Genomic DNA, 12339 nt, shown 5'->3' on the forward strand with positions numbered 1-12339 from the left:
GGAGGGTCAAAAGTTTGCTCAGGGAGCAAATGAGTGGGAACGGCTGGGAGTGATGCATCCTGAGATGCTGGAGGAATGAAAACAGAACATTTTATCTCCCCTGAAATGACCTCAGTGAAACAGATCAATGATAACCCTTGCTTGAATTGGCATAACTTTTAAAATGTTTATAGGGTACTTAGCACAGTTTAACATGCTTTAATGGATTAATGCTTCCATTTTATGTGCCTTTATGACCGTTTAAAGGTAACCTGTAACACCATCTTTACACACAATCCCCAACAGAACAAAGACCAAAACTTATCACCCAAGTCCTAATCTTGGGTCAGTCACTACAACACAATTCTCCACAACAAAAAAGCAGCCTTTTAATTTGGTAGACACAACATTACACTTGAAGGGAAAGTCTATCTCATCCAAGTCACCCAATGGGGTTCAAGTGGTTAAAATATTCCAGTTTCTTAGCCAACAGAACACAAAGAAGTGATGTGACTGACTCTCATTGTGTCCAGCCAACATGGACTCCCCAGCTAGGTGTTGGTCTTTGAAATGGGTCTGGAACAGAGCTTGAATTCATACCTCCGAGCTGCAGCAAGATGCCTTAACTGCTCTGCTACTCCACCTTATGACTACTAGAAATGTTAGTCAATCTCACTGTATTTTGGTGACCCTGTTCTCCATTTACACATTGCCAAATCCAAATCCAAAGAGAATACTAGCCACTTTGTGCAGGAGAAGAAACATTTTGCTTAATCTGCAAGTGATGCTTCTTTTAATCCAGCCCAGGATGATGTTGTCTGTTTTTTGTTTTTTGTTTTTTTGCAATAAAAGCACACTGTTGGCTTCTATTCAGCTTATGGTTCAGTATAACTCTCATGTTCTTTTCTGCAGCACTGCAGCCTAGCCAGTGATTTCCCCATCTACATTAATGATTGCAACTGTTCCACTCTCAATGCAAAACTTGACCTTGTTGAAGTACATCTCCCTCATTATGTACCATTTCTCCAGTTTATCCAGATCATTCTTGATCCTAGCCCTACCTCCAGAATGTCTGCAATTCTACACAGGTTGGTATCATCTGTAAATTTGCTAAGTGTACATTCAATCTTATTCTCCAAATCATTAATGAAGAAATTAAACAACACTGGGCCCAGGACAGACCACTAAATAATCCCAAATTTACTCAGCCTTTGAAAAGTGGTTTGTAAATTCCCTTTGAGGATCAGGCCTGAAAGACTGGACACAGGTAGCTGGGTGTTTTTGCCTTTGATAGATTTTTGGTGTGCGCTCATTCTGGTGTGCAGTTGTTGCTTGGTGTCTCCTACATATTTTCCATTGGAGCATTTGGTGCCCTAATGGTGATATGTATTGTGAAGATATCTCCATACTGGAGATATTGTTGGCAGGTTTTGCATGTCTTGTCATGGCATGGTCTGGATCCATTTGGTGTATTTTGGGCTGTAGGAAGTTGGCTTCTGGTGATGAGGTTAGTAAGGCTCAGTGCTTGTTTTAATTTACAAACCACTTTTCACAGATGAGCCTATGAATTGCACTTCATCAACCTCCTAGGTACAGGACTCAACATAGACAATAGAATTATGAGATACTACAACTTGCCAGACATCTGACTACCCAGGTACCACTACACTTTTACCTGCTTCAGCCCCCATCCTTCCCTACCCCAGCCTGTCTCGCATCCCCGGATGCCTCCATTTCCATTTTCACTGACTGGTTTTCTTGCCTGCATTGCATGCCAGCCTCTGGCTTCTTTACTATTCCTTCCATCCAGGAACAGCACACCCCTCAGAACACCAACTGCAAGTGCTTCCTCAGCCTGACAAAGGGTTTTCAACCTGAAAGCTTGCTAAGATACATTTCTCCAACTATTCAGTTGGTTTACTAAAAGATATTAAATTGAGCCAAATAACCTTGTCTGCCATGTCCTTAGACCAACACATCTACAACCGACAGCCCTAGCACCAGTCCCCAGTCAGCTGACCAGAAGGAGACAGGGCCCTGGGAACATCTAAGCCCCAGGGCTGGGGCTAGCAGGGAAGATGTCAGGCAGCTGCTGGAGAAGAAGCTCCTGCAGGAAGGGAAAGAAAGTTTCTGTGACAGCGGCTGCCTGAGATGGTAGTCCTACTGTACTGCTTGCTTGTTCTTATTTAAAGTGGTGGACCGGAGTGAGGCTGTAGTGGAAGAGGAGACTCCATTGGGGCACATTACCGTGTTGTGTAGAGGCCCCAGTACCAGTGAGGGCACAGCGACAGGGGCATAGAGAGCCCAGTGACAATAGAAGGTAGAGTGAGACTGAGACCTCATTGCAGGGATGATATCGATATACTATCTGCAAGGCATGGGGTGTGGTAAGGGATGGTTGGAGCCATGCATCTAGCCCATAAGGCTTAGGATGTCCCCTTGAGGCACCTACTTAGAATGGGTCCCAGCAAGGGGTACAAGAACCTACAGGTTTAGTGGGGGCAATTACGATTGTGACTGAGCTGAAGCTCAAAGGCCCTATTATCTTTTCCAACAAGACGTGGCAGCGGACAAGAAGAGACAGTGCCTGCAGGGTGGAGCTGGCATAGTCACAGGGACCTAGGGGTATCACAGCCATCTCTAGGGACCCTACTCTGTGACAATGTGCAGTTTCCCAGAAACCCCTGTACCTATCTCCTTGAAAGCTGGCAGGCTTCGTGGCCTCAGTAGGGCTATCATGCCTGCTGTTTTCATCCCCTTGTGCCTTCACATTCACAAGTCACATGTTTTGCTTTCAAGTCTTTGAAGTGCTGTTTCCCAGAAACCCCTATATCTATCTCCTTGAAATCTGACAGGTTTCATGGCCTCAGAAGGGGCTACTATCCCCACTTTTTTAATCTGAATCAGGCAAGAAATGACAGTTGTAGGCATTTTTGGATTTGCCATTATAGCCTATGGGCGAAATGCCAAAATGCATTGAAACAGCAAAACAGTTTTGGCGAAACAAAACAGAACAGTGCTTCAAAACAGCAAAACAAAACGCTCTCCCTTCAAAATGGTGAATCTGAAATTGAAACAGAACATTGGCATTTTGCACAGCCCTACTAGACAGCACTGCTAGATAAAGATCTCCAATCTGAAAAAATATTTAGGAAAGGTTTTGAACCCTATGGAACAGAGACATCCCCAGTTCAAGGAACACTAGATACAATAAGTCTATTGGTAATAAGTTATTATCACATTAGAAAAGAATCCATTCCTCAGTAGCAGGATATTGACAGGATTGCTTTGCAGGCAGCATATTCAGAGAATGGGAGTAGCTAGGAAAATAGTAGTAGATGAGTGACAAAAACAGGAAGTGGTATTAACTGAGATTTTAAGAAAACAAGAAAAGCTTTTTACTGAAAACAGATTAAACATGAGGGGATTCAGGATGAGGTTTGAATCTGCGATCATATAAAACAAAAGATAAAATATGGCACAGACATTTGGTGAAGCATACACAATAAGAGGAAGCATAATTTGCTTTTAGGAAAAAGCTTAACATGGTAATTTCTCCACTGTAATACTATTTAGTAAAGCTTCATAACCTAAATCATAATTTAATGGCAAAGAATATTCAGTCTTAAACACTGTTCAATCAGACAGATCTTGCTAACTTACAACATGCGTGGTCAGAATACTGTTGCTTTGTATTTTCACTTTAGCATCTAATGTCATACAGTATCAGTACAACATGGCAGTCAACATCAGTCTGCCACAGGGAGAGTTGGGATATTACATAGGATTTATCATTCATTACCCAAACTGCTGAATGAGATTATACAGTTCAACACTGCATCCAAGGAAATTACTGACAATGTGTTATTGACTTCAAATGAGTGCAAGATCAGACCTGTAATGAAATTTTGCTATAATACTTGGAATTTTTATAGCTTCTTCCATGCAAGGATCTCAAAGTACTGTATCAAAATTCATCAAGGCTTACAGCACATCTGCCAAGTATTATCCAAGTACAAACTTGTAGTTGGATAACAGTACAAACACACTTTACTGGGCACTTTCCAAACATTAAATATGACACATACTCTTTTCCCAACAGAAAGAGTAAATATTAGAATCATATTATAAAGGGGTAAACAGCTACTGGAAACTGAATTGCACTGGCACCCAGTTTGTTAAGGCAAAAAGAATGCAGAAGTCACCATGCCTAGACCTACAATATATACGATGTTCTCTTCCCCACCCAGAAATCTGGACCATTTTCCCCGCCAAGAGTGTTGGTATCTAGTGGTTCTCATCAGGATTAAAAATTATGTGAAACCACTATTTTGCATGCGAGGTGTCTTTCATCCTGATGAAAGCAGGAACTACACTCACGCACCCAACCACAAGGTAACTAAAAGGATCTAAACAATTTAGGAGTCTAAGTCCATTTTCAGACACTTAGTACCCAGAGAAAAATACATAGGAAAAAGTAAATGAGCCTTAAGGTTAAGACATTTTTAAAGTTAGATGTGGGTGCTGTTGAACATGTCATTTGAGGAAATTAAGCTTTAAAATATCAAAAAAATTAACCAATTTATTTTTAACGCAAACAAAAAACCCCATAACAAATCAATGTACCCTGTGGGGAGTATAGCAAATGACTACAGAAATCATAAATTAAAGAGAATGCTAGAAGGAGGAGGACAAGACATCAAAAATATATAGCAAAAAAGTGGATTGCTTGATTACATAAAACAAATGATTAAACAATAGAAATTTAGGGAAAATGTGTAATTTTTTCATATACACGGCTTTCAAACTTTGGTACAACAGTCAAGTACTGTATAAGTTGTAGCTGCATCTTGAATTGAAAGAAACAGTCATTAAGAAATATTTCAGTCAATGTGTTCACGGTCTACTTTTGTGGACAACATTACCACCATTGGTATCATAGGTATCATAACTTTAATAATAAAGTTCTTAAGCTCATGCTTAATTTTAAGCACTTTAAAAGTAATCAAGGTCCTGTTTGAAAAGGTCCTTTAAATGCATGCTGTATTCCCAATAGCTTCAATTGCACACATGCTCAAAGTTAAGCATACATTTAACTGCTTTATTTAAAAAAAAACTGGTAAAAAACAGTGGTAGTCAGAGGTGTAATTGGGCAGTAGGGCTGTGCGAAGCTTCAGTCCCTGTTCGATTTGGCAGAGATTTGGCCCGATTTGGTGGCCGAATCTCTGAATCCAAATTGAATCAGAGGATCCCTTAATCTCTCTGAATCGAATCAGAACCCTCTGAAATCAATTTGGAGAGATTTGGACATAAACACAGCTTTAAATGTTTTTTCTACATACCTCTAGGTAGCAGGGATTAGTGAATGCTACAATGCTGGGGTGCATGGAATATCCCACAGAAACGTGGGGGGCTCCCCAGCGTGCTCAGCAGCAGACCTGGAAGTGGATCAGATGTACTTCCAGTCCACTTTTGGGTCTGCCAGGGAGTGCGTTGGGGGGCCCCCCTATGCACCTCTGGCTCAGTGACTGGTGCCTCTTGGGTCTGGTGGGGGGCACCTGGGGTCCCCCTGTGGCTGATAGCTGAGCAGGGGAGGGGGCAATGCACTCCCTAGCAGACTCAGAAGTGGACTAGAAGTACTTGCACCCCAGGAGCGTTTACATGCTACGCCTGCTACCTCAAGGTATGTAGACATTTTTTTTAAAGCTATGTCTATGTCCAAATCGCTGATTCTCCGAATCAGCATCGAGTCTTCAGATTCAGATTTGGCCAAATTGAATCAGGGACAGTGATCCGCATCAACTAATCAAATCACTGTCCCTAATTTGGGCCAAATCAGAATCTGAATGGAATAGAGCCCGCTTTGCACAAACATAGTGGGCAGCTATAGGCCTTGGTTAAAGACAGTGCATAGGGTACTGCTGGCTAGTGTGCTGTCCATGGCAGCAGCTATTTTATGCTCTGCCTCCCACGCCATAAGGTAGTGCTCTAGGCTGCTGACTTGGTTGCTCCCCCTCAGTTATGTTATTGGTGGTAGTTAACTGGGCAGTACATCTACTTGATCATGAATGTGGTTGGAAAAGAAAGTTTTCTAGAAAATCTCACAAGCATTATATAAATGATAATAATTCTTCTACTCCAGTGGGATTATGTTGCCTAGGAATATTATTAATGAGTCAGCCTTGACTTCTGGTCAGCTGGCACATCAATACAAATTAACCTTTATTCCATGGTAGTCATATTTCTATGAAGAAAACTATTGTTTTAAGCTTTTCAAACCAACGAAAATTGCAGTTAGAGTTATGTCTGGACAGAAAGGCAAGTATAAAAGCAGGTTTTAGAGAAATGTTGTGATATGCAGCCATTCATCGGAAGGCCAGGCTAAGCTCTTGCAGGGATGTAGTTCAGTTTGGTGTTATGCCTCTGATCTTATACCTCCCATTTCTGCTTTATGACTAAAGACTGTTCAAGCTTCCCCATGGACTACAAAGACTTAGATGCATGCTGAGCAAGGCTCACAAACCAGCAGTTCAGGTTAGAAATGAGCAAACTAAGTGGTTTGGGAAATGGGAACAGAATTCATAAGTAAGTTGGGGCAGTTCCCAAAGTGAACGGTCTCCAGTGGAAACAAGGTCTAAGTGCTGATGTGGGAGTTTCCCACAGCTTCTATTGGCCTCCAAAGCCATGTATGTCATCAGAGGCTCTTGATGAAATGGTACATAAATATCTAACTGTTGTTAAAAACAAACAAAAAAAAATGTTCCACTGGACCTAAATTGAAACCAGATGTGAGAAGCAGAAGCCAGAAACTTAATATTATTTCAAAAGAACTAACAGAAACACTTACTAATTGTGTTATTTTATTTTCTGTGCAGTAAATTGCTATTCTAATGAAATAATATCAGATGGCTATAATGCTTTTCTTACATAGTTCTGGTTTTTTCAAAAGGAGTTGTTTTATTGTCCAAAATTCTGCGACTACTATTTGAGCTGACAAACTGAGCTACTGTTAAGATTCTCACTCCTGTTGCATACTGAGTTATATTTTTAATTTTAAAAATATACATTTACTGCTGAAGTAAATATTATAAGAATGGTAGAAGATATTAAAAATACATATGAAAAAAATCCATCTAGTAAACTCAGAAATCTTGCATACCTTAAGTATAAGATCACAACACCAGAGAGACAAAAACAGATCTCCACTCAGGCTTCATCCTTTGTTTTGGTGCTCTCTAATGGTCTCACAAATTCACTCTATACTGTTGGTTTTGAAATCTCTAAAATGAATGAGCTACTTTTCTCAGCATTTCTGTGCAAGCCATATGTGGTATGCTTAGTTCTGACCCAACAAGGCCTACTTTTGTTCATGCTGTTAGCAGGTCCTCTGCGCGATTTGTATATGTACTGATCAATGGTTGTATTAATCCATAATCCAGTCAGACCAAAATGTAGTTCTGCTCAGAATCATACATCTACTCATAGAGACCAGTCTTTAGCAACAGCCAAGGTTTCAGTTTTTTAGTTAAAAAGAAAAGGAAGGGTGAGGAAGCTGAATATTAGGCACTGCCTTGCTCTATGCAGCCATAACTTTCAAGAAATCTTTTCCCCTTCATTATGTCTTTCAAAAAACAAGGTGAATATTATATTCTGGGGCATGTTGTATGCAAAAATACAGTATGTCAATTCTAATTGTATTCATGTTGTAATAATCATTGGCAATGCCTAGGGGGTGTACGCAGGTTAGACTGGTCGTGAGACTGGCCGTGCCCCCCTGAAAGAAGCACTGACGACAGCCACTGGGGGACCCCCCCGCAGTTGGCGATTGGCTGCTAGTGCCCCCTCAGTTTTAAGAGGGACCAGTCATCCATGACAATAAATGCTGCATGGCTCAGTCTCTCTGACTTCGACACAGGAAAAGAAAGATTAATAGAAAACTTGCTAGGTCCCATGGCTGCCTGCAACTGTAGTCTTTAAAAAGGAAGATGACACCAAAATGAAGAAGCTAATTAGATGGAAGTTAAAAGAGGCCCCAGAGAGGTGAGGAACTTATAGGCAGCATGGGATCTGCTTAAGAACACCCTATTGGAGGCACAGAGCAAGTCCACAGTGCAAATCAAAAAAATGGAAAGTGGACCAAAAGAAAGCCAGCACTGTTTAACAGCACAGGGGCAGATGCAACAAACAGAAAAAAGTCTTCTTTCAAAAAGTGGAAGTCAAATTCTAATGAGGAAAATAAAAAAGATAAAATAAACACTATCAAGGTAAATATAACACTAAAATAAGACAAGCTAGGAGAGAATCTGAGGGAAAAAACTTCTTAGAGACACAAAAGATAACACAGAAATTTTCTTTGAGTACATTAGAGCCCAAAGACATGCCGGGAGTCATTTGGGCCTTTGGATGATCAGGGTGTAAAAGGGCTGCTAAAGGATGCTGAGAAACTAAATGTTTTTTTGGTTTTTTTTGTATCTGCCTTCACTGTGGAAGATGTTAGGAAAATTTCCTCACCAGATCCACTCTTCTCTAGGGACAAGTCAGTGGAGCAGACCCAAACTGAGGTTTCAATAGATGAGGTTGTAGGGGAAACTATACACTAAACAGTAGCAAATCACCAGGATTTGATGGCATTCCCCCTAGGGTCCCAAAGGAGCTCAGATTGGAAATTGTTGAACTCTTATTGTACTATTTGAGTTGGTCTAATAAAAGATACCAGATTTACCCAAAGAACCTAACTGTCTAGTAGTATGCAACCTATCACTAGATTTTATTAGACCAACTCAAATAGTACAATAAGAGCCTCAGTAGGAAGATGGGAGAATTGCCTGTGTGAATCCCATATTTAAAAGGGGCTCTAGAGGGGATGAGGAGAGCTACAGGCCAGTGAGCTTAACTCCTGTTCCTGGAAAACCAGTAGAAACAATAATAATAATAATAATAATAATAATAATAATAAATTGTTCAGCACATGCATGAATGTGACTTGCTGGGGAGGAATCAACATGGCTTTGTCAGAGGGATATCATACCTCACCAACCTACCTTGAAGGTGTCAATAAGCAGGTAGATTGGGGTGATCCAGATGACATAGTATATTTGGACTTCAAAAAAGTCTTTAACAAGGTCCCCCTTGAGAACTTAAATTATATAGTGGCAGGATTACAGGGAATGCCCACTTGTGGATTTGGAATTGGCTTAAAGATAGAAAACAAAGAGTACAAATAGTCAGTTTTCAGGATGGAATGAAGTAAATTGCAAGGTTCCCCAGGGACCTGTGTTGGGACCAGTGCTGTTTAACATATTGATAAATAATCTAGAAAAGGGGGTGATTAGCAAGGTTGCCAAATTTGCCGATAACACAAAATTGTTCAAAGTGGTGAAGAGCAAGGCAGACTGTGAGGAACTACAGAAGGATCTGGCGCAATTGAGCAAATTGACAACTAAATGGCAGATGCAATTCAGTGTAGGTAAGTGCAAAGTGATGCATCTGGGCAAAAATAACCCAATATATACCTATCCTATGATGGGCTCTATATTAGCTATTACCAGACAGGAAAGAGATCTGGGAGTCATTATGGGCAGTTCACTACAAACATCAGCTCAGTACTCAGCAGTCATCATGAATGCCAGGGAATATTAAGAAGGGAACTGTAAGCAAAATGGAAAGTACCACCATGCACCTTTATAAATCCATGGTACATCCACACCTTGAATACTGTGCCCAGTTCTGGTCTCCCACACCTCCAAAAGGATATAGAAGAACTAGAGAAGGTCCAGAAAAGGGCAACAAGGATGATTAGTGGTATGCAGGGGCTTCCATATGAGGAGAGATTAAAGAGGCTAGGCCTATTCAGTTTAGAAAAGAGATGATTGAGGGGGGACATGATAAGGGTTTACAAAATACTAAATGGTGAAAAGAAAGTAAATACAGATTTATTATTTACACCCTCTCACAATACAAGAATTAGGGATCATGAAATGAAACTAGTAGGTAAGTAAGGTTAAAACTAACAAAAGGAGGTTCTTTTTCACACAGCGTGCAATTAAAGCGTGGACCACATTGCCAGCAGATGTTCTGGAAACTGACAATTTAGCTAGATTCAAAAAAGGGACTGAACATATTCTTGAAGGAAAGGGGCATCAGTAGCTATTGAGCATAGAAGTTAGAGGCACAGCCTCTGAATCTTAGAACTTTCTAGACCTTAAATGCTGGAAGCTGCAAGTGAGTAAGGAACAACTGAAAAAACCCTAGCATACCTAGCTCACTCTCCCTTTCAGCATCCACTCTCTGCCACTGTGTGACACAGGATACTGGGCAAGATGGACCTATCATCTGATCCAGTAAATGGCAGTTCTTACAGTTTTATGTTATGTTGCTATGTACAGAGGAGACGGAGCTCCAGCATCAGCAAAACACAGAACAGCTATGTTGATGCTTCAGGTGTGCTTGGTAGTTATCTTTTGGAGGAGAAGCCCTCTGCTTGGAACATCAGAAGACGCTTCTTATCCCTAGCAAGTCGTAAAGCCTCTCCCTTTGTAGTTGAATTGGAAGGTAGCTGAGGCAGGCCCGAGAATAGCCATGGAAGATCAGGACCAAAAGGTCAGGGCTTTAGAGTCAGAAGCAGCCAGAGCTTCCCTTCCACTGTAAAAACCATGCCTGGGTGGGTTTCAGGATGTACTTAGAAAGACCAGACAACACCAGAGGCCCCCTGATCAAGCACTTTCTTGGGGGACTTTGTGATACCTTCAACATGCTAAGATCCAGAACTCCTCTGGGTACACTAAAACACAGTAAGCATTTAAGAAGCAATTTTTTTATACTGCAATTTGGTACCGATTCAGGAAACTACTTAAGCACATCTGGGTCTTTTTATACCCAACTAATATACATTTTCATTCATTTTGTGTTCATCATACAATAGTGATGGAGGAAAAACAAATTACAATACACTTTTGTCATGGCTCCCCTAGTTTCACAGGTGGTCTCTTATCCAAGTATTAGCAGGGCACAAAACCGTTTAACTTTGGAAATCAGACAAGATCAGATGCATTTAATTTGTTTTAACAACCCTCCTTCATACACACTAGAAACAAGCACATGAACGATCGGTGCCTCTCATGACTGGGGGGTACCATGGTGGCGAGCAGGGACCACCCACAGCTGCCACAGTGGTGGTGGCAGAGGGAGGGGAGAGGAGCGGTGAACAGGAACCGGCCGGAGACACCACCAGACACATCGGTGGTAGTGCGTGTGTGTGTGTGGGGGGGTGATAGCCTTCAGAAGCCAGTGGCAGCTTTGATGATGGCCAATCCATCCCTACACATCCTTTCGGCGGTGGCCAATCCCTCCCCATATGCCACATGCCCTCCCTATGAATTGCCTATGCTTAAGCATGGTCTACCTATTTATGCACATATGGGAGCATGGGAAATCCAGGACACTGCCCTCCTCTCCTCTCCTTCCCCCACACCTTTCCCCAGGGAAGCCTCTTCCTCACCTAGGCTCTGTGTGGCCACAGTGGCCAATTCCTTGTCCTGATTCCACTGGAAGTCCCAGGACAAAGCCCGCAGCCAGGAGCTGCCCCCACAAACACAGGTCCCCAAAAGCTGGGTGGATGGGAGTTGTTGGGGGGACTCCTGGTCTCCTCAGGGCAGGTTCCAAGCCACCATCCCCCACACCCAGGAAGCCCCTCTCTCACTTGGTGGCAGTGGCTCCCTGGCTGCAACTCTGCTGGGCTGAGAACATATCTCCTGTGCAGTAGAGCCAGTCAGGGTTGGCCTTTGGGGTGGGCAATGTGGGCAACCACCCAGGGTGCCATGGTTAGGGAGGCACCACACACACACAGGTGTGAGCAGCCTGTGCTCAGAAGGAACTGGGATAGGCATGTGCAGGGCAGGGTGGTGGTAATCTAGAACATATGTCTGAATTTTTACCAAGTGGCCGGGACGCCAGTACATCCGATAAAATCTGGGACTGTCCTGGCAAAAACAGGATTTATGGTTACCCTATGCTTACAGGATTAAATTCAGGCATGTGATTAAATAACAGCTCAATATGCCGAAGTACAACAGGAAGCACAATGGAAAGTTACAGTGCAATGTTGGAATGACCTATACAGTCAGTAGAATATAGTTTCATAGTTAGTAGAATTGGAAGGGACCTGAGCAGATCATCGAGTCCAACACCCTGCCATGGCAGGAAAGAGTACTGGGGTCAATTGACCCCAGCAAGGTGTTCATCCAGCCTCCTTTTAAAGACCCCCAGGGTAGGAGCCAGCACCACTTCTCTTGGAAATTGGTTCCAGTTCCTAGCTGCCCTGACAGTGAAGTAGCGTCTCCTGATATCTAGCCTAAATCTACC

At 42.2% G+C, this 12339-nt stretch overlaps 1 protein-coding gene across 5 annotated transcripts in view; it reads right to left on the reverse strand.

Moving 5' to 3' along the window:
* ATG7 (autophagy related 7) overlaps positions 1-12339 on the reverse strand; it is a 285204-nt gene that overhangs the window by 117014 nt on the left and 155851 nt on the right. For 2 of the 5 annotated variants that reach the window (XM_019537033.1, XM_019537034.1), the window contains exon 19: positions 3405-4828. The exons of 1 other annotated variant lie outside the window; for it this stretch is intronic. In XM_019537033.1, the coding sequence (XP_019392578.1) occupies positions 4745-4828 (84 nt within the window). In that variant the 3' untranslated portion in view covers positions 3405-4744. Of the gene's footprint in view, positions 1-3396; positions 4829-12339 lie in introns of those variants that run through there. 2 more of the 5 variants (XM_019537037.1, XM_019537038.1) reach the window with 2 other exon arrangements.

Source organism: Crocodylus porosus, unplaced genomic scaffold, assembly GCF_001723895.1.
Source record: "Crocodylus porosus isolate Cpor-Errol unplaced genomic scaffold, CroPor_comp1, whole genome shotgun sequence".
Classification (NCBI taxonomy): domain Eukaryota; kingdom Metazoa; phylum Chordata; order Crocodylia; family Crocodylidae; genus Crocodylus; species Crocodylus porosus.